Source organism: Erinaceus europaeus, chromosome X (genome assembly GCF_950295315.1).
Source record: "Erinaceus europaeus chromosome X, mEriEur2.1, whole genome shotgun sequence".
NCBI classification, from domain to species: domain Eukaryota; kingdom Metazoa; phylum Chordata; class Mammalia; order Eulipotyphla; family Erinaceidae; genus Erinaceus; species Erinaceus europaeus.
Window position 1 is genome coordinate 85,787,471 of NC_080185.1, and position 27,303 is coordinate 85,814,773.

The following is a 27,303-nucleotide window of genomic DNA, read 5'->3' on the forward strand; positions in this document are numbered from 1 at the left end:
ACCTGATGTGCTGCCACCTCACTCCTGAATTAGGATTTTTTAAAAAAATATCTGCTGTTTTAGACTTTGTGACTTAGTTTTGTTTAAAGTTTGCCGTCCAATTTCATTTTCCTATAGTAATTATTTTTCATCTATATATGAAAAAAATCTGTCAATATTCACTTCAAGAAATCATGAAAGTTAAATATTTGTCAAAGTGACAGAATGAGAAATAGCAACTACAATTGTTCAGAAAACAGAAAATTGAAAGGAAAAGTTACTCATGCTTGTATCACACATAGACAAAACAGTATTTTGAAAATTATTTGCCTAATCTTTCTCCTTAAGGATACTAATATAGCTGTACTATAATATTTCATAGATTTCTTTTCATTCATTAATATTAAATGCCATTGATAAGGGCATTGTGAATTTACCATTCCTTGTTACATTCCTAATTTATTTTTTATTTCTTGTTCAGATTAACTTGTTTTACCTTTGATTACAGAGTGAAATTCGATCTATTTCTGTAAACCAGTGGGGCTCTCAGTTGGGTTTGAATGTGTTGAGCAAACTGAGCCAGCTGTATTGTTCCCTGGTGTGGGAAAGCACCGTACTCCTCTCGCTGTGTACCCCAAACAGGTAATGGAAAAGTTATCTTTTATTAGCTTGTGTCTGTTAACTTTCCTGAGAGAGAGCTGAACTCAGGCCTTACTTGCTAACTCTATCAAAAGTAGGCATTAGAATTTTAACATAAATTTTGAGAGTTTGTTTTAGTACTTAACCCTGCCTTTCATTTTTACCTAAGCTTAGGGACTTGCTTAAAATTTCTATATTTTTAATAGATTTATTTGTTCATGAGAAAAATGGAGAGAGAATAAACCAGAACATCACAGTAGCACATGTTATGGTAGGGGGTCCATCTTGAGAACCTAGTACTTGAGGGTTCAACAGTTCACTGTGCTACTTTCCAGACTTGTTTTATATATCTTTTTCTGTGGGGCTTTTAAAAATACATCTTTGTTTTGATATTCCAGTTGTGCTTTGTCAGCATGGTTCTTGGAAAATTGTTGAGTGCTTGCTTGTTAGGTTAGCTTACCTAGGACGAATAATGCTGGCCTAGCAAGATAGAGACAAAACACAACACAAAAGAAGATCAGGGCTGGGGCGATACCTTGCACAGCAGTTACACAATATTCATTCATTCTTGAAGCTTGCAAATTCCACATTCCATTCCAAAACCACCATAAGCCACAACTGAGTATTACATGGTTTTTACTTTTAATAAAATAATGTGATATTTGCATGTGGGTTTTCTCTTACTGATTTTCTTCTTACAGTCTACCAACTGGTTGTGAATTTGGACAGGCTGATATGCAGAAACTGGTTCCAAAGGATGAGAAGGCAGGTACAACCCAGGGCGGAAAAAGATCAGGTAATTAAGAAACTAAAATCTTAGTCAGCAATTCTCTTAAGTTCTGTTTTATTAGGTATATTATGAAATTTTACTTGGCTCTATCATATTTAGTCCTTGGGTATTTACCCTCTTATTGACCATTTCTCTCTTTTCTTTTTTTTTTTTTAAGAAATGTTCTCTTTTTTTAAATATTTATTTTATTTATTTATTCCCTTTTGTTGCCCTTGTTGTTTTATTGTTGTAGTTATTATTGTTGTTGTCGTTGTTGGATAGGACAGAGAGAAATGGAGAGAGGAGGGGAAGACAGAGAGGAGGAAGGAAAGATAGACACCTGCAGACCTGCTTCACCACCTGTGAAGCGACTCCCCTGCAGGTGGGGAGCCGGGGTTCGAACCGGGATCCTTATGCCGATCCTTGTGCTTTGCGCCACCTGCGCTTAACTCGCTGCGCTGCAGCCTGACTCCCTTTTATTTTATCTATTTATTTATTTTTTTTACTAGAGCACTAATCAGCTCTGGCTTATGGTGGTACGGGTGATTGAACCTGTGACTTTGGAGCCTCAGGCATGACAGTCTGTTTGCATAACCATTATGCTACCTACCCCTGCATTGACCTTTTTTTTTTCTTCTTCTTTTTTTTTTTTTTTTTAAATAATTTATTTCTTTATTGGGGAATTAATGTTTTACATTCAACAGTAAATACAAGAGTTTGTACATGCATAACATTCCCCAGATTCCCATTTAACAATACAACCCCCACTATGTCATTCATCATCTTGCATTGACCATTTCTTATGCAGAACACTACTCAGCTCTTTGGTGATGTGGTGGGGACTAAGCTTGAGATCTCTCAATTGCAAATCCTCTATGCTATCTCTCACACCCTCATTAAGTAGTTTTTGTTAAAAAACACTAAATTATTTGGTTACTTTCTTTATAGAAGATACACAGATAAATGGTAAAAAACAGAAAAGTGAAAGAAAAGTCACCCATGTTTGTACCACACACACACACACACAAAACATTAAAAAATAGAAAATTATATTTAAACAAGACACTTGAAAGGAAAACTATCTGATTCATTTCTTTTAGAGTTATTTACCCCTACTTAAAGACAGATTGCCCTACATGTAGCAGCTATATACAAAAAAAGTTATAAAATTGTCCTTTGTTTTACAATAATAAAAAATTAAGATTCTCAGATCAAACAAGGTATGCAAGAATTTTTATGTTGTTTTTGTTAAACATTGAGAGCAAAATCACTTACTAGAATATAAAGAGCTGAATGAGCATGCCACTAATGGAGAAAGGGGTTATTTTCACAAAGCCAATATTTTTCCCCATCCCATCCCCATTTGGTGTTAGTCAAAACATACGCTTGACCATTTAGTCTTAAAAAAATGCAATATACTTGAGCATATACACCAGTTACTTTATGTACAATAAAGGAATGGGGCAGGGGTAAAAGAACAGAGAAACACTATACTATAATAAGTCAGAATGTGGTGGAACCAAATTGCCCCTTTTTAAATTAATTTTTGATTTTTTTGTTTGTTTGTTTTGGATAGGACAGATACATGGAGGGGAACACTGGTGAGATAGACACCTGCACACCTGCTTACTGCCTATGAAGCAAAGCCCCCCCCCCCCACACACACACACAGGTGGTCCTTGTGCTTTCTTTATTCCATGTGTGCTTAACCTGCTACGCTACCACCCGGCCCCTCAAATTGCCCTTTTCTAATTAACAATGTCTTCTTGCTCTGGAGTAAAGTAGCAGGTTGCTTTTTTTAGTAGACAACTCCTGTCTGCTGCTGAAAAACAAATTGTATCTTCAGCCTCCATTTTCAACTATGCAGGTGTATCTGCCTCATTGACTATCCCTGTCCTTCACAACAGGCTTTCATTAGTTTACTGAGTGGTGTATGCCTCTTAATCTTAAACTGCACCACCGAACCATCCTGTCCTGCCGCCTTCAGATTAATATGCTTGTTATTCAGTCTTGACTCCTTCCTTGGGCTTTCGTTGGTCATGGTGAACACTTCACAAACATGGTACCAAGTCCTCACAAAAAAAGTACCAGCCCCTTGCTACATCTTGAATTTACTATTGATACTAGACTTTTGAACATAATGTACTATATACACATGGTATTTACGGTGTTGTATATTCTCTATATGTTAGAAACCAGTTTTAAATTAGTACATTTTCTTTAATGATTATTCTAATGAAACTTTACTTGTATTGCTTTATGCAAACGTAGTTGTTAAAATTACTTTTATCAAGGGGTATGTATGGGAAAGCTTTGGATTTTTGTATGCTTATTTTTCCAGAACTTGATTTCATAAGCTAAAAGTGAAAATAGTAAATTACCATTTAAAAATATCTGTAGAATACAGTCATAAGTTGCCTGATAATGCAGTGACATTTGACTTACAAAATTACTTATAATGTGGTTAGTGCAACTTAGAAGTAGGATTTTGAGTTTTTATTAAATACGAGAGCCATTGACTGTTAAATTGTGAGAAGACTTTGGCAAAGATTGGGTATGTGCACCTAATTTTCAGTTTATATTAAATAATAATTATTATTGTCATAAAATTAAAATAATAATTTCAGCACTTGTTACATATTGAAATACTAACTTTTACAATGTTGAGTTAAGGAAGTATACTACTAAAATAATAGCTTTTAAAATATTTTACTTTTTAGTATTGGAGAGATACAATGACTAAAACTTGCGCATCATCCGCATCTGATATATAGTGGCACTGTAGGGTGTTGAACTTGATACCTTAGAGCCTCAGGCATTGAATTTTGCATAATGGGACCTTGAAGTTTCAGTCATAGGAGATGCTTTGCGTAACCATTATGTTATCTCCTCAACTCACTTAATTTGTTTTTATTTGCTTTTTAATATGGCTATTTGAAAATTTTAAATTACTATATCTATTGGAGAGCTGTTTTAATTTTGTATATATTTTTACTTCAAGGTTAATACTGGGGCTCAGTACCTACATCTTGAATCTGCCATTCTTGACAGCTTTTTTTTTTTTTTTTTTTGATAGAGACAAATTAAGGGAGGGAATAGATAATCTACAGTAGTGCTTCACCACTTGTGAACCTTTCCTCCTACAAGCGGGGACTTGGGACTAACCCTGTTGCTTGTAAATGGTTACATATGTGCTGTCAGGATATAATCAATAACTTTATTCTGCTTGGCTATTTATTGGGCTTTAAGAAAGTATGAAGTTTATTTATTGTTTTTAGACAAACAGCAGCTAAAGAAATTCATAGGGACCAAGAGGTGGTTCACCTGGTCAAGTGACATGGTACCATATATAAGGACCCATGTTCAAGCCCCCAGTAGGGCTTCCCTGTAGAGTGAAGCTTCATGAGCAGTTCTCTCTCTCTCTCTCTCTCCCCTCTCCCTCCCTCCCTCCCTCCCTCCCTCCCTCTCCTCTCCTCTCTCTTTTTCTCTCTCCCCCCGTCCTATCAAATAAATTTAAAAAAAAACCCTTTTACCAGAAAAAAATGAGTTTATTTATACTAAACCAGACCTATAAGATATACTAAATGAAAATATAGAATGACTTACCAGGGGAGGACAAGGCATATAAAACCCAACAAAATATATGGAGTTGGACATCAGAACTAAGGTTCACAAAGAGTTTTGTAGGTGTTGTATAGGAGGGGAGAGATTGATTCAGTGGATGTAGGGTGGTACTATTGGTGCTTTGGTATAAGGGTAGTGGTGTTACACACATTTTGAGATGAGAAATTGTACTTCTAAAGTATAGACATATAAGCCACAGTTACCTCAAAAAAAAACAAACAATTGAGAGCAAAAAAAAAAAGTGTGCTGAGATTACCAAATAGGGAAACTATTAAGGAACTAATGAAAGAAGACAAAGCATGTGAAACAACACCTGGTTATTATGGGAAAAATTATAAGATTAATAAAATATACATTAACTTCTGGCAAGGTTGCCTTTAGAGAAAGCATACTGAAACAAAATGTAGAATCTAAGATATAGTCAAATGTACCAAATTACACGTAAGGAAAGGTGAAAATAAGTTTATAAAGAATTGTGAATTGACCAGGAACAAGTGTAGTTGCTAGCTTATATGATTTGGGGGAGCACAGGGTCCTGGGTTTGATCCCTGACATCATTTGTGCCAGATTGATGCTCTCACCCCCCTTTATCTAATTTTTTAAGAATTATGAAATTCTGTTAAATTAGGTTCACTTTGAAAAATTGTCCTAATCTAATAATCCAGAGTTTTCCAAGCAATTTCTTTTACACCTTAAACAACTACACGTTAAACAAGATGAGTTCACCTATGTCTCTAGAATACTAAAAGGGAGACTTACTGATTGTTTCATGTTTTTTCTAAAGCTGTTTCTTTTCTAAAGCTGTTTCTATGAGTAACTCTCCGCACCAAGAAAAAGATGTTACACATTCATGAACTTTTTTTTTTTTACTTTACCTTCAGTTAACAGTGAATTGTAACATAGGTTTCAGTTATATAGTGTAATACTTAGACATTTGTATATACATTATGTCCATCACCAAAAGAATAAGTTCCATTCTTCACCATACTATTGTCCTTTTGTCTGTTTTACCCACCACCCTTTTTCTCTTCTGTTAACCATTTTGTTCTTAAAATGTTTTAAGTTGGATTTACTTTTTATTATTATTATTGTGACTTGGTTCCACATATAAGTGAAAAACATAAAATAACATCTTTCTCTATGAGAGTTATTTTACTTGGTGTATATGCCTTCAACACTTCTTCTTCTTCTAGCGTTTGCCCTTCTTCCGTAGCCAGTCAACAGCGTCAGGTTGAGCCTGATGTAAAGTTCTGAGACCTGCTTTGAATCTGGAGAGGTGGCAGTCGTTGACCATGTGGGTCACAGTCTGACTGTAGCCGCAGGGGCAGTTCGGGTCATCTCTGGCTCCCCAGCGATGGAACATAGCGGCGCAACGGCCATGGCCTGTTCGATAGCGATTGAGGAGGGCCCAATCATAACGTGCTAGGTCAAAGCCGGGTTGACGCTTGCAGGGGTCTGTGATGAGGTGTTTGTTCTTTACCTCAGCTGACTGCCAACTCTGTTTCCAAGAGTCTGGAACAGAGAAGTTCAGTGTAGGCGTAGGGGACCAGATTGGGTGACGAGACGTCAAGCGTTAGACAGGGTGGGCGAAGATATCCGCGTATATTGGCAGGTCCGGTCGAGCGTAGAAGTGGGAAATGAACTTAGATGATGCCGCATCCCGACGAATATCTGGCGGGGTGATGTTGCTAAGAACTGGTAGCCATGGAACCGGGGTGGAACGGATGGTTCCAGAAATTATCCTCATGGAGGAATATAATTTGGAATAGACCAAGTGGACATGGGGGCTGCAGAACCATACTGGGGCACAGTATTCTGCAGTGGAATAGCATAATGCCCGAGAGGATGATCGTAGTGTAGAAGCGCTCGCGCCCCATGAGGAGCTGGCTAGTCTTGCAATGATGTGATTCCTCGCGCCCACCTTTGCTACAGTTTTTATGAGATGTTCGTGAAATGACGGGGTGCGATCGAGAGTAACGCCAAGATAGACTGGCTGGGCTTCATGCCGGATTCTCTAGACTGGCTGGGCTTCATGCCGGATTCTCGTATTGCCAAGCTGCACATTAAGCTCACGCGAGGCCAAGGCATGGTGTAGATGGAAAACAGATGATACCGTTTTTGCAGAGCTAGGGATTAGTCGCCATTTTTTACAGTAATCAGATATCAGAGACATGTCTTTCGTGAGTGTTTCCTCAAGGATGTCGAACTTTGATGCCTGAGTTGCACAGCAGATATCATCGGCGTAGATGAACTTCCTTGAGGAAGTTTCTGGGAGGTCATTGATGTAAATATTAAATAGCGTAGGAGCCAGAACAGAGCCCTGGAGGAGGCCACTTGAGACAAGTCTCCATCTGCTAGACTTGTCACCCAGATGCACCCGGAATCTTCTGTTTTGGAGAAGAAACGATATAGTGTTGGCCACCCATGGAGGCACTTATCCATGTTATCACAGATGGAAAGACTTCATCTCTTACAGTTAATACTCGTGTGTGTGTGTGTGTGTGTGTGTGTGTGTGTGTGTGTGTGTGTGTGTGTGTGTGTGTGTGTGATCTCCCCCCCCATGAAGCCAAGGCCTCCATTTTAGCATTCCAGGTTATTTTTTCGTTCATTATACACAGAAAAAGAAGGAAAGGGGAGTCATTTATATCTTCTTTATATACAACATCTTAAATGCTAAAAAATATAATTTCTAGTAATGTATACATTTCTGGTATCTAATTGAAGTTTTTTTTTTTAATTTAAACAACTATTAAATTCTAGTAAGGCATGCACCTTTACTTGAAAGGAATACAGAGGACATTGCAGTCTCTATATATGATACCCTGTGAGTCTTGTATCTATTGTCTGCCAAGGTAGCCCTGAGTTAATACTATTTAAATGCTTCATTGAAAGATTTCAGTATTAGCTACTTACAAAGACTCCTATGACAGAAGCATATGAGTGGGCAGTTTGTTTTATCTTTATACGTTCAGGTGGTTATACACATTTAAAGAGTACTAGTACTTTAGATAGCTTTCTTGAGAGTCTTTACAACAAGGAGCCAGCCGAGTGCTTATTTAGCACAGTTTCGCTGTTTCCTTCTGATGCATAGATGGGGAACAGGACGGAACAGCTGGAAGTATGGATGCTTCTACCCAAGGCTTATTGGAAGGCATTGGACTAGATGGTGATACTTTGGCTCCCATGGAAACAGACGAACCTACAACTTCAGACGCTAAGGGCAAATCTAAAATCACACCTGCCATGGCTGCCAGAATCAAGCAAATCAAGCCCTTATTATCAGGTAAATGATACTCTTCTCTTCTTACTGCTTCCTTTTCTGGCTTTCAGAGCCTTTAACAGTTCTCCAGTTGTATAGGTAAAGCTGTTCCCTTTAAGGAAGTTTTCAACTTTGGTGATTCTTTCAGGTATGCTTTTTTTGTGTATCTACTATGTGATAGTCTCTGTTCTAGCTGTTGGGGACACAGAGATAAAATCTTTCCCGTGGGGTTAGCTAGTGGCTCTCCTAGTAGTATGCACAAAGACCCAGGTTCAGCTTCCTGGAATGCTCCTTCCCTGCCCCCCATCAGGAAGGGTGGAGGGAGGAGTGGAAAATGGCCACAAGGAGCCACTAGTGTGCTCATCATGCAGGTGCTGCCCTGCCCCATCCCCCCATCTTTAATTCCTTCCTTCCTCTCATTCTTTAGTTACAGCAAATAAGTGACTTATACTTCTACTATTTCATTGAATTTTTTTTTAAAGCCAAAGCCCCTATAATGTTACTAGGTCCCTTGGATATTTTTCATCTTTTCACTTGCCTATAGCATAATGGGTTACCCCCACTACCTTCTAAAAATATATATATATTTTTACTTTTGTATCTGCTGCCTTTCGGGTCACTCTAGCTAGTCTCCCATTGCTTTCTCTGTTCCTTAAAAAGTAGCTGTCAAGCAAGTGACATTTTGTAAATCTGTGGTTTAATGAAACCAGTTTAACAGTTCTGTGCAGATCTTTGTAAGGTTTTATACAAGACCACATAAAATATGTACTCTTTTTTTGTTCTTTAATATTCATGCCCTTTGAACCTATTCTGTGTCTTCCTCAATATTTGTTGCTATCTGGCTCCTTAAAGTAAAGCATGACTCCTGGGAATCAGGTCGCTCAAATGCATCTTTTGGTGTTTTCATGTATCATCTTAAACCCCTATGAATTTTTCTGTCCTAATTTAATTACACTCGTTTTAATTTGGAATTATATCAGCACTAACCCTAAATTGAAAGAAAATTGAGTATTCAGTAAGTTGTTTTATGCTTACCTCATCTTTCTTTGTTACATTTCTTCATATCCTTGGGAACATTTTTGGGTTTCTGTGTGGACCTATCCCATTATGTATACTAACAAGCCTTTGTTTTCCTCTACTGATTTGCTGACTATCTTTGAGCCACTTTGATAATTTTTCCATCTAAAATCAATAGTGTTAAAAAAATCTTAATGTTTGTGTGCTTTAAGATTTCAGTATCTGAGCATGCCCAATCTCCTGACAGGTAGTTCAATATCTTATTGAACTTATTGAACTTATACTTGGCTTATTCCCTAATAAAATTAGGAACTCTTTAATTTTGATAGACTAGGAAGAATAAGTGCGTCACTTTTTTATGCTGAATACCTCATAACTCAAGATTTGAGTATGAGAATGTAGTTTGAGTCAAATAGAACATATTTCCTTTACAGTGGTTATATGTACATTTATGAATTAAAGAGATACTGATACTAGCTTTTTGTCTGTGGATTCTGATGAAATATTCAAGAAGGTCTGTTGCAGCATTTTCATTTATGATTTTGAAAGTAATATTCAATGTAGAAGTACAGCGAAATAAGAAAACAAGTGTCATATATATATATACACATACATACATACATACACATAATTTTTCTGTATATTTCTATAGGTTTTATTTTTGTATTCTGCTTTTTTCTGATTGAACAATACAGTCAAAAGGATCTTGCATAGTGGGGGGGGTCAAGAGATAGCTTATCTAGTAGAGGATACACTTCATCATGTACAAGAATACAGGTTAGTTAGAGCCCTTGGCCACCACATGGGAATACCATTCCACAAAGGAGAAGCTTCATGAACGGTGGAACATTGATGTCTTTCCTCTCTCCCCCAATGGCTCTTCCTCTTTACCATAGTGGGGATGTGTTAAAGAATGTACACCAAAATGGTAAAATTAAAATTAGTGTGTCCTTTATAATGCCACTATTCTGATAATACTATATCCTGGTTTTCTTTTTATGTTCCAGCTTCCTCCAGATTAGGCCGAGCACTTGCTGAGCTATTTGGACTACTTGTTAAACTTTGTGTAGGGTCTCCTGTGCGCCAAAGAAGAAGCCATCATTCTGCTAGCACTACCACAGCACCAACACCTGCTGCACGATCAACTGCTTCAGCTCTCACTAAACTTCTCACAAAGGGCTTATCCTGGCAGCCTCCACCATATACACCTACTCCACGCTTTAGGTGAGATTTAGGAACTATAAAGTTTGCATCAAAGAATCACATTGATTCCTTCCTTAAAATGAAGAGTGAAACACTAAAATAGATACCTTGGAGGTCCCTTGTTTACTCAATAGATGTACCCCACATGAAGTTTAAAGTGTTTGTCTTAGTCTTAAATGTAGAAATTTTCAGGCATTTATAATCAAACTGTATTTCAATAACTTTGTATTTTTCATAGATGAGAGATGTTACTATATTCCTTAGAAATTTGAGTAACCAGACTAGATGCCTGCCTATATTCCCAACAATTGTCAGTCACTCCAGTGCTATGTTAAATTTTACTTTTGGTGTATCCAAATGGTCTCACACTTGGAACACATGTACAAGGACCACAGTTGAATCCCCGCCCCCAGTTCCACCTACAGGAGTGAATACTTCCTGAGCAGTGAAACAGTGTTGCCAATGTCTCTTTCTTCCTGTCTCTCTCTCACCCCTTTTCTGTCTCTTCAAAATCCTTAAAAATAAGAAAAGAAAAAAAATTGAAACCCATTTAAAACTATTTTGACTTTTGGCTTCTACATGAATTTCCCATTGATTGTGTCTGCCTCAGAGAAGGTTAAACTTACACTTTTCCTCTTCTTCAGGCTGACATTCTTCATCTGTTCAGTTGGATTTACATCACCAATGCTGTTTGATGAGAGGAAGTATCCCTACCACCTCATGCTGCAGAAATTTCTCTGCTCTGGAGGCCACAATGCTCTTTTTGAGTAAGTATCCAGTTGCTTCACAAAGAAGCAGTTCTTGCATTTTGGTCTTATACTGTGTGTACAACTTGCTAAGTCACCTGCCCTATGTCAGTGAAATACAAAGAGAGACCTTTTATGTTGTGGTAACATTTGTCTCCATCTTCCTTAGAGGGTGGGATCTAGCCTGACTAGTGATATTTGTGTCTGTGCTTCTATTTAGTTTCTAGTGCCTGGGATGTATTTTTCTGGAAAACTCCTTTTCTGTTATTTCTCTGACTATAGTATTCTCTGGTTTTCTTGCTTAGACTTTTTTGTTTTAAAGAATTTTTAAATATTTATTTATTCCATTTTGTTGCCCTGGTTGTTTTTATTGTTTTAGTTTTAGTTATTGTTGTTGATGATGATGTCATTGTTGTTGGATAGAACAGAGAAATGGAGAGAGGAGGAGAGTGGGAGAGAAAGATAGACACCTGCAGACCTGCTTCACCGCTTGTGAAGCGACTCCCCTGCAGGTGGGGAGCCGGGGGCTTGAACTGGAATCCTTAAGCCGGTCCTTGGGCTTTGTGCCACCTGCGCTTAACCCTCTGCACTACCACCCAACTCCCAGCCATTTCTGTTTTTTAATATTTATTTATTCCCTTTTGTTGCCCTTATTTTATTGTAGTTATCATTGTTAATGATATCATTGTTGTTTGATATGACAGTGAGAAATGGAGAGAAGAGGATGAGACAGAGAGGGGAGAGAAAGATAGACACCTGCAGACATGCTTCACCGCTTGTGAAGCGACCTCCTTGCAGGTGGGGAGCAGGGGGCTCGAACTGGGATCCTTACTCTGGTCCTTGGGCTTTGCACCACGTGCGGCGCTTAACCTACTGTGCTACTGCCTAATTCTCTGTTAGACATTTCTAAGCAGAGTTTTACTGGGATTTTATTTGTTTTGACTTTGAGTAGGAAAAATATGAGTTTTGCAATATGCACATCATATCAAATCATCATATTATACACCTTAAACTTTTTGCATATTATACACCTTAAACTCTTTGTTGCATGTCAAGATCAATAAAGGTGGAATGCAAGCCATTAAAAAAGGTAAATATAATGAGTATTGGACAAGTTCAAAGTAGTTGCTCCAAGAGGAAGGATACATAGTGCTGGTATAGAGACTAGGACTTTTAGTGTTTCCTCTCTCTCCCTCCCCCCTCTCTCCACCCTCTCCCCCCTCCCTCCCTCTCCCTCTCTCATACGTACACACACACACACACACACACACACACACCATTTAAAAACACTCTCTCCATTTAAATTCAGTTTCTTTGAAGTCTTTCTTTTATTTAAATTTAGAACTTTCAATTGGGCTTTGTCCATGGGAGGCAAAGTTCCTGTCGCTGAAGGATTGGAACATTCAGACTTACCTGATGGTACAGGAGAATTCCTAGATGCCTGGCTTATGCTGGTGGAGAAGATGGTGAATCCCACCACAGTGCTTGAATCTCCACATTCACTGCCTGTTAAATTGCCTGGAGGTGTCCAGAATTTTCCACAATTCAGTGCCCTTCGCTTTCTTGTGGTAACTCAGAAGGTGAGTATTCACTGTTTTTAAAATCAAGAGTAATATCTCATTCTTACTGTTTTGTCCTCCATAGTGAAATTGCTTGATCGTTGGAGAACCATTAGGTCCTACTGCCAGAAAAGGTTGCCACGTAGAAAGCAAAAAGAAATCATAAAGTGTATATATCAGTAGGATTAAATTGATGACCTTCCTTAACATTAAGTACCAATTAGGGATTTTGTTGTTGGCATTGCCTGTAAAAGAACTGTTCACTTCTTGATCTATTCATCCTTGGGTTTTTAGTTAAGGCAGAATGATCTTGACTTAGCTTTTCAAATGACTTACAGGCAGCCTTTACTTGCATCAAGAACCTGTGGAATCGTAAACCCCTGAAGGTATATGGAGGACGAATGGCTGAGTCCATGTTGGCCATCCTATGTCACATCCTACGAGGAGAACCTGTGATCCGAGAGAGACTATGCAAAGAGAAGGAGGGATCTCGAGGAGAAGAAGATACAGGACAAGATGAAGGTGGATCCCGCCGAGAACCTCAAGTCAACCAGCAACAACTTCAACAGGTACAGTATTGACATCACACTCCAGAACTGCCCATACTCTGCAGCTCCAACTTGTGAGTTTTCTAAGTTCCTAGGCCCCTAAGTAACTGTTTGTAGTTTGACCTATCTTTTATTGTTTCTTCCTGGTGAAATCTGGTGCTCCTAGCATGTGAAGAATATGTCGTCCCCCCCCCCCCAAACATTTTTTTTAAACTATTTGAATTATTTTATAGTATTTTCAGCAGGTTTCTGTTGCTATGTTCCTTGGAGGTAAAGATCCTCAGGTACTTAATAATTGTTTATTTAGGGAAAAGAATATAGTGAACTAAATTTCGTTCTATAATAGGTAGTTTCTAAAATCTTACCTACACAAACTTTTAAGCGGAAAGCTTCATGAGCTGTGGAGCAGTGCTGCATGTCTCTCCTTTTCTCTGTCTCCCCACTTCTCAGTGTCTCTGTCTGTCTCCCCCCCCCCCCAAAAAAAAAGTGTCCACTGGAAGCAGTGTTTTCAATGTAAAGGCCCTAAGCCCCAGCCTAGTGGCAAAAAATAAGCAAACAAAACACCTTACCTACAAAACATCTTATCTGTAAAGAAATCCACAATCTAGGAAGGTAGATGCATACCATGACTTCATGTGTACATGTGTGTTCACTTTGTATTCATAGTCTGTTACAGGAATGATCACATTTTTTTGTTTGTTTCTTTTTATTTTTTTTAAAGATTTGTATTTTTTTCTTTATTGGAGGAATTTAAAAGTTTGCATTCAATAGTAAAATACAGTACTTTGAACAATGTCACACTTCTCAATTTTCCATTAAACTTTTGTCTATGAGTGGGATCATCCCATATTCATCCTTCTCTTTCTGGCTTATCTTACGTAACATTATTCCTTCTAAGCTTTATCCTAGATGAAGTGAAAAGGGTGAATTCACCCTTCTTAATAGCTGAGTAGTATTCCATTGTGTATATATACCACAACTTGCTCAGCTACTCATCTGTTGTTAGACACATGGGTTGCTTCCAGGTTTTGGCTATCAAAACTTGTGTTGCTATGAATATAAGTATACACAGATCTGTTTGGATAGGTGTGTCTGGTTCCTTAGGTTATATCCCTAGAAGAGGAATTGCAGGGTCATAGGGTAGTTCCACTTTTAGCTTTCTGACAGTTATCTGGACTACTTTCCCCATGTGTTAGACCAGTTGACATTCCCACCAGCAGAGCAGGAGGGTTCCTTTGTCCCCACAGTCTCTCCAGCATTTATAGTTGCTACCTTTTCTGCTATATTCACACAGGAGTGAAGTAGTATTTCATTGTCTTTATTTGCATTTCTCTGACAATCAATGACTTGGAGCATTGTTTTATATGTTTTTTTATTATTATCTTTATTTATTGGATAGAGACAGCCAGAAATTGATAGGGAAGGGAAGTTTTCTCCCTGCAGCTGGGGACTCAAACCTGAGCCCTTGGGCACTGTAACATGTAAGCTGTTTGCGCATATATATGTTACAATGTGTAAGGACTCAGGTTCAAGCCACCAGCCCCCACCAGCAGGGGGAAAGCTTCACAATTGGTGTAGCAGGTCTGTAGGTGTCTCTCTGTCTTCTTTTCCCTCTGGATATCTGGTTGTCTCTATCAAATAAATAGATAATAAAAATTATTGATAAAAATTAAATGTTATTCATATTTGGTTAGAAAACCTTGTTTCCATTCTAAAAACAATTCACTTTTTAAAGTTCATTTGAATTTCTTTTTACTGTGTTCTTTTTGTAGCTCATGGATATGGGCTTCACAAGGGAACATGCAATGGAGGCCCTGTTGAATACTAGCACCATGGAGCAGGCCACAGAATACCTTCTAACCCACCCTCCACCAATCATGGGAGGAGTTGTTCGGGTGAGTTGGCTCAGGAGCTCTATTCTTCCAGAACACTGGCTTGATTGTTTATATGCTTTCCTTTTATGTTTCTATCACTGATTTTCCCTCCTATAAACTAATTTTCTAATTTCTCCATACCAGTATTTTTTTTCCCCCAGAGCAGTGTTCGTCTATGGCTTTTGTTATTAATTTTTATTAGTGATTTAATATTGATTTACCAAATTACATATCCACTCCATTCCCACCACCAGGGTTCTGAATCTTCAGTCACCCCACTGCAAGCCACCACATGAGCCAGCCACCATCTCTACAACTATCTGTCTACATTTATGCATAATTGTCCCATTTTACTTCTTGATCCTATCCTCTCCTCCCCTCCAAGCCACTCATGACAACATTAGTACCTTCCTATGTCCCTCTCCTTTTCTTCCTCTGAGTGCTGATGAAGCTGGAGTTCAACGCCCTCTTATCTTCTTCCTCCTAACACTTCTCCCCAGTTGGGAGTATGGATCAAGGTTATTTTTGGAGTGTAAAAGGTTCTGCTTTCTGTAACTGCTTCTCTACTAGAAGTGGGTGTTGGTAGGTTGGTCCATACCCCCAAATGTCTTTTTGCATAACCATTATAATATCCCTCCAGCCCCATATGTTTTTACTTCAGCTCTCATCACTGTTTAATATTAAAAATAAAAATTTCAAGTCTAAGGACACAGATGATAGTTATACAGAAAGACTCTCAAGCTTAAGGCTCAAGTTCAATCCCCAGCCTCACCATAAGCCAGACTTGAGCAGTGCTGTGGGGTCTCTCTCTGTCTAAAACAAACCTTTTTTAAATAATATAAATTCCTATCTCCCAGCCATATAAACTAGTAAACTTTGTTTGCTGATAAAAAATTATAAATGGCCAAAAAATGCACACATTTAGCCACAGAACTGTGGTAGGATGGTGCAGTGACTTGCACATGCCTTGTATGGGTCTGAGTTATATTCCTGACATCTCTTAACTCTTAAAAATATTATTACGTTCTTAATAAAGAAAATTATGAAATTACACACCCCAAGAAAAAGTGGTACAAAAGACTCTTACTGAGATTCAAATTAAGTGATCCCATTGAAGTCTCCTATCTATACTTCTGTTTCAGTTTTCACTCTGTTCTCATGACCAGGTAAGCCTGGTTGGCTTTTTGACAAATAGTGAGTAGCCTTGAGTGGCCCTTGTCATTAATGAAACTCAAGCACAGTATATCTGATTCCTTATTAGTACAGATATATGTAGTTACTGGATTTTCTGTTACTATTCCTATAGGATCTGAGTATGTCTGAAGAGGACCAGATGATGAGAGCAATTGCCATGTCTCTGGGACAGGATATTCCAATGGATCAAAGGGCAGAGTCACCTGAGGTAATTAGTCATAATATCCAAGAGGCTTTAAAACACTAATTGTGCTATTTATGAACATTTGGCTATTACTGCAGAATATTGGTAGAGTTAAAAATCTTTAGAAAGATATGGGAGTACTTGTTCATCCGAACTTTGTCATCTCTGACCTGCATTATTTAGCCTCAAGTTAACCTGGCTGAGGCTGTTTATTATGTTAGTCAAAAATGAAGGGCATCCAACAAGGGCAACAAAAGGGAAAATAAATAAATATTTTTTAAAAATGAAGGGCATTATCTATAAATGATTTTGTGGAAGATAAAGTGCTATGAATGTATTGACCTTGCTTTGAGAGTTGTAGGTGTCTTACCACTGTTTCCCTTACCTTATCCTTTGTGGCTGTCCCACATACTAATTACCAAATCCAAAAGAATGTGTCACCTGCTTGAGGAAAAGGAAGAGGGCAAATACTTTATTTAGTTTTCTTATTAGTCTTCCCTCAGTTACTCCGATGACATCACTTCCCTCTCTTCCTCCAGGAAGTTGCTTGCCGAAAGGAAGAGGAGGAACGGAAAGCTCGGGAGAAGCAGGAAGAGGAAGAAGCTAAATGTCTAGAAAAGTTCCAGGATGCTGATCCATTGGAACAAGATGAGCTCCACACTTTCACAGATACCATGTTACCAGGCTGTTTCCACCTTCTTGATGAATTGCCAGACACTGTTTACCGGGTTTGTGATCTGATCATGACAGCTATCAAACGTAATGGAGCAGACTATCGAGACATGATTTTAAAGCAAGTAGTCAATCAGGTAAGTTCTCCAGGGAGTTCATAATCTAGCTCTCTCTTAATTGTTTCTTACAAAAACTAAAGGGAAAAAAATAAGAGCTTTTTTTTTTTAAATGGGAGGGTTCATGAATTACAGCACATTTGTCTATGTATGTGTATGACTTCCCAGTTAAGCATTACACTTGCCTTTGTCCCTCTCCCATTAAGAACTCAAACTCCCCTTCCCCCACCCCTACTGCATTCCCTCCCCAGAATCCCTTGCTTTGGTGCAGTACACCACCCCAATCCAAGTTTCATACCGTGTTCTCCCTTTCTTACTCTGTCTCCCAAGTTCCATCTACACTTGGAATCATTTCTCTCTTCCTGACCTATCCCAACCAACATTTTTCTTTCTGCTTTCAGCAAAAAGTGAGACAAAGATTGAGATTTTAGAGCTGTTCTGATGTCTAAGTGTTTGGTGTTGGCCTTGGTTCACGGGTATACTAGAAGGATAGTTTAGCAGATAGAGTACTCAGGGCTAATAACTCCTATCTCGCTCTCTCTTTTTTATTTATTTTATTTTTGAGAGAGATCCAGAGGGAGAGAGAAACACCAGAACACTGCTCAGCTCTGGCTTATAGTGGTAGGGGGGATTGAACCTGGGACTTTGGAGCCTCAGGCATGAGAGTCTCTTTGCATAACCATTATGGTATCTACCCCGACCACTCATTTCTTAATACTATAAAAATGTTATTCATTTCCTTCCTGCTTCTCAGGATTGTGTTGAGAAGTGTGGTGAAAACCTGAAGGTTCTGCTTCTATCAGCTTCTTCCCTTACAGCATACAATATTTTCTTCCTTGTCCCTTCTGTTGGAATGTGTTGCTGTTATGTCTTGTGGTGTTTACTGTTTGGGGTTCAGTAGTTTTGTTTTCCGGTCAGCTTCCTCTATCTATATTTTGGTTATTTCTCCGGTGTGGAAAGTTTCCTGGAGTAACAAATTTTTTTCCCTCCAGGGTTATTGCTGGGCTCGGTGCCTGCACCATGAATCCACCGCTCCTGGAGGCCATTTCCCATTTGTTTCCCTTGTTGTGGTTATTGTTATTGCCATTGTTGATATTGTTCATTTTTGGATAGGACAGAGAGAAATGGACAGAAGAGGGGAAGACAGAGAGAGGTAGAGAAAGATAGACACCTGCAGACCTGCTTCACCGCCTGTGAAGCGACTCCCCTGCAGGTAGGGAGCCAGGGGCTGGAACCGGGATCCGTACGCGGGGTCCTTGCGCCTTGCGCCACGTGCGCTTAACCCACTGCGCTACTGCCCGACCCCTGGAATAAATTTTTTTAAGTATGCTTTGTGTTCCTCTCTCTTCATCCTAAGACACTCCAATAATGTTCTCACGGATCTGCTATTTCACAGAGAATTTCATTATTTTTCATGAACCTTTCTTCCTCAGCAGCTTTGTACATTGAGTTTGCTTATTTTATCTTCTAGTTCCACTGTTCTATCCTCAAGCTAATTTATTCAGGGTACAAAGCCTCTTAATAGGCCTTAGTGCTATCAATAGTTTCCTTTCAGTATTTCCTGCCTGAGTTCTCTTTGTGAAGCTTTTAGTTCTTTGGTGAAGAGATCTCTGGGTTCTTTAATTTATGTTTGCATGTTATGGTTGGAGTCTTGAATTGCCTTCATAATTAGTTTTCTGAATTCAAATTCAGGCATTTCTTGTGATTCTTGTATTCAAGGAAGTCCTTGTGATGTTGAATCTGCGCCACCCCCCCTCCCCCGAGTGTGGTTTCTGCTGTTCAACCTGCAGGTGGCGCTCTGGTTGTATTATTTGTATGTGGGGGTGGGGAGAGTCTTCATTGTTACTCATTTCCAGTTAGGGTGAGCCCATGCTTCAGTGGTGGGCACTTCAGTATGGCTTCATTTGCTTCCATATGGATGTCCAAGGCTCAGGGCCCAACTATGCCTGCATTTTCAAACTGTACTGTAGTCTCTGGCCACCCTATCTGTGGTCTTAGGTGTCCTCATGCTGTTGCCTGCCTCTCAGGGTCCAGTCCTACTTCAAAATAGCTCCATCTGCTTTCTCTCAGCTGCTGGTATATATAGCAGTCAACCCACCTCTGCCCCACTGTGCTTTTCCTCACTACTTTCTACACACCCATTTGCATGTACCTGGCCCTCAAACTATAGGTTGTGGTGTGAGGTTCTGGGTGGTTTTGTTTGTTTGTTTTACTGTTCTACTTGTTTTTTTCAGGGTTTAATCTTTTAGTCACTATTAACTCCTTGGCCACACCCAGCTCCCCCCTCCCTTTTAATGGCTCTTACTCTCATCTAAAATGTGTTTCACTCTTGAACCAAAGTTAAGTTCCATATGTAGTGAGCACTGTGACAAATGATGAATACTTTGACCTGGTGTTTACCTTTTTTCTTAATGTTTTATTTATTTTAATGAGAGAGATATACAGGAAAATGCAGAGACCAGAGCACTGTTCAGCTCTGGCTATGATGGTGCTAAGGATTGAACCTGGGACCTCAGAACCTCAGGCATCACCATTATGCTGTCTCCTCAACCTGTGTTTTATCTTTTTAAAAGTGGTGTAATAATTATAAAATACATATCTGCTAATTAATAGAAGTATAAAAGTAGTATAAAAATAAATTACTTAATGTCTCCATTTCTTCGATCTTTAATCGAGTTAATACTCGATTAAAGATCCTTAAAGTAAATGTAAGCACATATTTATTGTATAGAAAAAACATATAAGTAGGCAAATTTGACAAGCCATTTTTATTAACATAATATGTGGGGGAGGGCTATAGCCAGAACCTCACATATGCATGATTTCACTGCTCCTTGGCTGCTTTTCCATGTAGCTAAGAAAAGACTGGATACTAAAGCTTCTTCCTGTGCCATAGTACCTCCAATGTGGTGGTGGACCTCAAACTTAGACTCTATATGGGAAGACACTTGCCCCCTACCCTTTCTACCTTTGGACTTCCCCCTCCAGTACTGACTAAAACTTAGTTTTGTTGTTTTTCCAGTGATTTTTTAATTGTGTGTGTGTGTGTGTGTGTATATATATATATATCTTTTCCACATATGAATGAAACTATCCAATAATTAACTTTTTCACATTCCATCTATTTTGTTCTGAGTGGCATCATTTTATGCATATGCAGTGCTTGGGATCTACCCTCATGCACTTGTCTTGTGTTCTTCTGCTGCACCACCTCAATAAACACTTCTACAATTTCTTCACCCATTCATCTGCAGATGTACATTTAAATTGATTCCATGGGGACTTGGGCCCAGTGGGTTAAGTGCACATGGCGCAAGGTGCAAGGACGGGCATAAGGATCCTGATTCTAGCCCTCAACTCCCCACCTGCAGGGGCATCGCTTCACAGGCGGTGAAGCAGGTCTGTAGGTGTCCTTCTCTCCCCCTATCTGTCTTCTCCTCCTCTCTCCATTTCTCTCTGTTCTATCCAACAACAATGACGTCAGTAACTACAACAATAAAACAAGGGCAACCACCCGACTCCTATAAATATTTTTAAAAATCTTTAAAAAAATTTATTCCGTGATAGAGCTATTATCAGTAATATTATCAGCTATGGATTTCTGGGTGCAAATATCCTTTCATATTAGTTTGTTCATGTCCTGAAGATATATCTGATGCATGTTTTAGGCAGTGGTATTGCTGTTTCAGAAGCTATATTTCCGTTTTCACTTATTTTTAAGGAATACTCATACTGTTCTCTGTAGAGCCTATACCAGTTTATAGGCCCACTAATTGTGTCCCAGAGTTCTAAGATGCTTTTTATCCACATCTTATCCAGTACTTGTTTCTGATCCTTTTGTTGATGGTGGTTATTGCCAAGATTCCAGGCCAACTTTTTCAGAGAGGAAAAGCGAGAGGAGGGAAGGAAGGAAGGAAAGTACCACAGCAACAAAGTCTTCCCCTATGTAGCAGTTTCCAGGCTTGAACCTGGATCATGCACATAGCAAATTAGGGATCTTCCTAAGTAAGCTATAATTTGTCAGCCCTCCAGTCTTTTTCATGTAGACCATTCTCACTGATCTGAAGTAGTGTGGTATCTCATCACAGTTTTGATTTTTCTAACAAATAAATGATGTTGAGCGTTTTTTCATGTATCTTAGGCTATCCATGTTTATCTTTGTAGAAATGTCTATACAGTGTTTTTCCATATTTTGGATGTTATCTTTTTACAAAATAAGGCCAAGGTATAATACCGGAGAGGTAGCATAATGGGTAGCCTTTTAAGAGCCTTAAGCCTCTTTCAGTGAATGTTTTTGGGAAGGTGGAGTATTTTACCAAGTTGAGGTTCTTTTTGATAATCCTTATCAAACTCTCATAGTTAACCTGACATGGCCACGTCTCTGCTTCTCTAGGTTTGGGAAGCTGCTGATGTATTGATCAAAGCTGCTCTTCCCCTGACAACTAGCGACACAAAAACAGTGTCAGAGTGGATCAGTCAGATGGCCACACTGCCTCAGGCCTCCAATTTGGCTACTCGAATCTTGCTTTTAACACTGCTTTTTGAGGTAAGATATAGATCCTTGGTCATTGATTAATATAGTTTTCCAGTGCCTACTATTTTAGACATTGGACAAGATAAAGAGAAATATAACCATAATCTCTGCATTTCACAAAGCTACAATTTCCAATAGGTTATAGCACATGATTGAATTCAGAATGTAGTGTTCTGTGCCATATGATGGGTATAAACAATTTTATCTGGGTTTACACATACCTGTGCATCACTTAAGGAAAGTGGCAAAATAATAATAATGAAATGACATCTTAAAGAATTAAGAGGAGGTAGTTAAAGGGAAGGTACATATAGTTTGGCTATGAAATACTCCAGACTTCTGTAAAGGTAGGATATGGAAATGGAGTAATTATACATCAAATGTAATCTGCCCTTTATTGTTTTTTGTTGTTTTTTTATTTTGTTTTGTTTAACCAAAGCACTGGCTTACGGGGGGGGGGGGGTTGAGCATCAATGGAAACTGTTTATTACCTACTTGATAAGTTAACTAATGATTTGAAGCAAAAAGAGTGATTTATCTAGGGCATTCTTTCCTTCTACCATAAGAATTAAAAGGAGGCAATTATCCTTAAACAAATGACTCATTATTATTTGTAGCTAATGTAGGACAGCCTGAACTTTATTTAGGGATCACTTAACAGCACTTTGGCAGCTAAGTCCGATATATGTGTGAACAGTTTTTAGTTTTTTTTTCTTTGAGATCAACATGGTGATTTCTTATTGTATTACTTGTGATTAAGGTCGCAAAGTATTGAGTGCTGAATCCTTAGGTAACATAAGAGAAAATCAGTCATGAGGGCCCCCCCAAAACTTGAAAGGTACAGCTGTATTTGTTTTCTTCATGTTTTTCTATGCATTTTAATAATTAATAATACTGCAAAGAACTTTTTATTACTCAGTTTTAATCTTTTCAGCACCTTCTAATTATGAAAAGTTTCTGTAAATTGGAAGCTATCTTCTAGACTGTTAAGATTTGAATTAAGTGGCAGTTCTTTTTTTAAGAGGGTGACTTGACATAAAGGAATTATGATAAAAAGTTAGCATTATTAGTTCTGGGTTACATTTGCCATTTAATTTATTTTCTGTCATGTGTGAACTGTTTTATAATTTGGAAATAAATAACACAAGTTAACATTCAAAAGAAATAAAAGAAGTTATTCTTAGAGTTGCCATGTAGTACTTGTAATAGTTTCCATATTAAGTATTTATGAACTGGCAGGCATTATCTTTGGATATAATTGTACATAGTCTCATCTATGCATAATACACTGGAGGCAGAAATTAACTTTCCTAATCACTCATTATAGTATGTGTTCTTATTTGTATATTGAGACAGGCAGTGAGAGAGACAGTGAAAAAGAGACTGCAACACCAAAGCATCCTTCAATGTCCTGGGGACCAGGCTCAAACCTAAATCATGTACATGGCAAAGCAATACACTATCCCAAGTGAGCTATCTTGCCTTCCCAAATTTTTTTCTTTAATCGTATGATATATGGTGGAGGTAGAATTTGAGTTCAACCAACTACGTTAGTGTTCACCTTTATGTTATCCTATATTATGCTAATACTAGATATCCTATACTGTGAATTGAAGCTGATGTTTTATTTCTTTTTTTTTTTTTCCTTTGGTTAATCAATTAGGAATTGAAACTTCCTTGTGCTTGGGTGGTTGAATCTAGTGGCATCCTTAATGTCTTAATCAAACTCTTGGAAGTGGTTCAACCCTGCCTCCAGGCCGCCAAAGAACAAAAGGAGGTGCAGACCCCAAAGTGAGTGGCACTGTATCTCTTCTAGGGACTTGGGTCCTCAGCTTGGGTCTTAGGTGCTTTTCTGCAGCAGGAATGGGGCAAATGTTGAATGCTTTCGTGGTTTGGAAATTGGGAAATACTTGATGGATCAGTACAATCTTTCACATGTTATATAAGTTTCTGGTTTGTCCAGAGTAAGTCCTTTGTTCTTTTTTAGATGGATCACCCCGGTGTTGCTTCTGATTGATTTCTATGAAAAGACAGCTATCTCCTCAAAAAGAAGAGCTCAGATGACTAAGGTATGTGCTATGGTATATATAATTAGGAAACTGTTTAGGGTGTGTGTGTGTGTGTGTGTGTGTGTGTGTGTGTGTGTGTGTGTGTGTGTGTGTGTGTGTGACCATAGCCCCATGTATGAACAAATTTCCACCTCTTTTTATTTCTTTTTCAGAGAGAGGGAAAAACACCACAGCACTACTTCACAATCCTTGGAGCTTACCCTGTATAATGGTACTCCCATGTGGTGCTGGGGTTTCAACCCCAAGACTGAGCATATTGAGATGTGTACTCTCCTGAGTGAGCTATCTCCTGACCCACTGCTTGGCTTCTTGAGACTAGAATAGCCCAGAATGGAATATGACAGCCATGAATATAAAACTGATATAAATCTGATGGATTGTGATAAGCTAGATATTTCTTCTGGGTGGGTGATGGAGAATTAGAGATATTTTTTATAGAGCTTCTTGCTAAAAGGCATAAGACATTATCTTGGGTAGCCAGAAGATAGTTCACCAGGTAGAGTTGGTCTTGCCATGCACAAGACCCTGAGTTTGAGCCCCAGCTGTATGGGAGTACTAGGGATGAGTACTAGCAAAATTCCACAGATGTTGGTACTTCCTCCCACCCCCTTTAAAATAATGAATTTTTTAAATGGCTATGGAGGCCACTCAACATCGTTAGATGCATAAGACCCTGGTTTCCTTCACCAGTGCAGCATTAATTACAGGGGGAAAAAAGAATCATACATAAAATATAAATGTTAAAAGATGTGTGCTATTAGGGTAGCACACCTGACCTGGTTGAGTGCACATGTTATAATGCACAAGGATCCAAGTTCAAGCCTCCATTTCCCACTGCAGAAGGAAAGCTTTGTAAATAGTGAAGCAGTGCTTCAGGTGTCTGTCTCCTTCCTGCTTGATTTCTTTGTCTCTGTCAAATTAGAACATATTTTTAAATAAATTACTATCTCTAAAGGAGTAGCTTTTCTGTTATATGAAATGAGTATGCAGCATATTCTCCAAAAGGAGGTGCTCCTGATATGAGTATCATATATGATACATTACCTCAAAGCCTTCTCAGAAGCAATACATCTAAAATAAACTTTTCTCTTTTTGTGGTAAAAGGAATATATTATTTAGAGTGTGCCTAGCTATGAAGAAACTCAGGAATGTAAGGATAAATCGTACTTTTAAAAATATATGAAGTATCCAAAATACTTCTCCTGGAGTATCTTTAACAGTGAACACTGGTGTAATAAATACAAAGAAACTTTATGCTTTTATATTTAGTACCTACAGTCTAACAACAACAACTGGCGTTGGTTTGATGACCGCTCTGGGCGTTGGTGTAGTTACAGTGCAAGTAATAACAGCACTATTGATTCTGCCTGGAAATCTGGAGAGACTAGCGTTCGCTTTACTGCAGGCCGAAGAAGATATACTGTCCAGTTCACTACAATGGTGCAGGTACATTATCAATCGTTGATTTAAGTTTTATTAAACAAGAGGCTGAACTGTGGTGTATCTGATACCATGTACATGGACCCAGGTTTAAGCCCCCAGTCCCCACCTGCATGGGGGAAAGCATCACAGGTGGTGGAACAGTGCTGCCAGGTATCCCTCCTCTTTCTTAGATCTCTCTCAGCACTGGAGTCAACATGTAGACACCAGTCTCCAGTGTAAACCCTGGTAGCAATAAAAAGTGTGTGGGGGTGTTGCATTTTGGTTTGTTTCTTCTTAAACTAGCAGTTGTATTATGTGTGAAGTCAGTAGCCACACCATTAAACACTGACCATTTGTTGTTCTACCTGTAAGATTTAAATGTTTAGTTAAGGTTTAAGTAGTGATTAGAGATTATTTCTGCTCTGTTGGAATTCATTAGAAAGCCTTGTTTATTCTCCTTCAGATAACTCTGGGATGTCTATAAATGATTAAGAATAGGTTAAATTGTTAGAAATCCTTCCTATTGCAGCTTTTTGACTTGAGAGAGCTCCTCCATCCCATTACCTTCTGATTACTTTTTTGGAGAGGTAATAGATGTTTTTGTCTGCTTGATTTCTTAGGTTAATGAGGAAACAGGGAATAGGCGCCCTGTTATGCTAACTCTCCTGAGAGTACCACGACTGAATAAAAACTCCAAAAATAGCAATGGACAAGAATTAGAAAAGACACTAGAAGAAAGTAAAGAGATGGATATTAAACGTAAAGAAATCAAAGCCAATGGTATGAACCTTTAGTTAAAAAAATATTTATTTTATTTATTCCCTTTTGTTGCCCTTGCTGTTTTATTGTTGTAGTTATTATTGTTGTCATTGTTGTTGGATAGGACATAGAGAAATGGAGAGAGGAGGGGAAGGACAGAGGGATAGAAAGATAAACACCTTTAGACCTGCTTCACCACTTGTGAGGCGACTCCCCTGCAGGTGGGAAGCCAGGGCTCAAACCGGGATCCTTGCTCTGGTCCTTGTGCTTAGCGCCACCTGCGCTTAACCTGCGCTACAGCCCAACTCCCTAGTTGAATCTTTTCAAGGAGTGTTTTAGATAAAGTTTTATATGTATTTATAGATTGTATATGGCTCTGTCCACTAATGTCATGAGTGGTTTCTAATTGCTTGGTTTCTTACAGTTACTGCTTATGTCTATGAATTCTAAGAATTGGTGTTTGGCATGTCTCTCTTAACACCAACCAAGTGCTTGAATGATTACATAGGAGGTAGAGGTCTGGATGGAAATGTTAAGTTAAAGTATATGAACTTTTTGCTATTTGTAGATAGCCCCCTGGCTCTGGAAAATACAAATACTGAAAAGGAAACAAGCCTAGAAGAAACAAAAGTTGGGGAAATTCTGATCCAGGGTCTGACAGAGGATATGGTGACTGTCTTAATCCGCGCCTGCGTCAGCATGTTAGGAGTACCTGTGGACCCTGATACTTTGCATGCCACCCTTCGCCTCTGCTTGAGGCTTACCCGAGACCACAAATATGCCATGATGTTTGCAGAGCTTAAGAGTACTCGCATGATCTTGAATTTAACCCAAAGCTCAGGCTTTAATGGATTTACTCCCCTGGTCACTCTTCTCTTAAGACACATCATTGAAGACCCCTGCACGCTTCGTCATACCATGGAGAAGGTGGGTCTTTTCAGTTTCAGATGCTTTTTTTTTTTTTTTTTTTAAAGATTTATACCATGACTTGTTCTCCTTGGCCTTAAAACAAACCCTCTCTCTCTCTCTCTCTCTCTTGTTCTTGTGTGGTACATAGCTACATATATAGATTTTTCTACCCAAAAGTTATTAATAGTTCTTATCTATGTAGGTTTGTTTCATCAGTTTTCTTTTTT

General features: G+C 38.6%; 1 protein-coding gene across 15 annotated transcripts in view; it reads left to right on the top strand.

Moving 5' to 3' along the window:
- The window catches only part of HUWE1 (HECT, UBA and WWE domain containing E3 ubiquitin protein ligase 1), a 175,053-nt gene that overhangs the window by 100,232 nt on the left and 47,518 nt on the right, over positions 1-27,303 (top strand). For all 15 annotated transcript variants that reach the window (XM_060183492.1, XM_060183502.1, XM_060183503.1 and 12 more), the window contains 16 exons: positions 488-621; positions 1,320-1,414; positions 8,103-8,294; positions 10,295-10,511; positions 11,135-11,257; positions 12,579-12,816; positions 13,134-13,364; positions 15,116-15,238; positions 16,524-16,619; positions 17,135-17,404; positions 21,777-21,929; positions 23,581-23,708; positions 23,905-23,986; positions 25,256-25,432; positions 26,029-26,188; positions 26,736-27,094. In XM_060183492.1, coding sequence (XP_060039475.1) covers positions 488-621; positions 1,320-1,414; positions 8,103-8,294; positions 10,295-10,511; positions 11,135-11,257; positions 12,579-12,816; positions 13,134-13,364; positions 15,116-15,238; positions 16,524-16,619; positions 17,135-17,404; positions 21,777-21,929; positions 23,581-23,708; positions 23,905-23,986; positions 25,256-25,432; positions 26,029-26,188; positions 26,736-27,094 — 2,778 coding nt within the window. The remainder of the gene's footprint in view (positions 1-487; positions 622-1,319; positions 1,415-8,102; positions 8,295-10,294; positions 10,512-11,134; positions 11,258-12,578; positions 12,817-13,133; positions 13,365-15,115; positions 15,239-16,523; positions 16,620-17,134; positions 17,405-21,776; positions 21,930-23,580; positions 23,709-23,904; positions 23,987-25,255; positions 25,433-26,028; positions 26,189-26,735; positions 27,095-27,303) is intronic.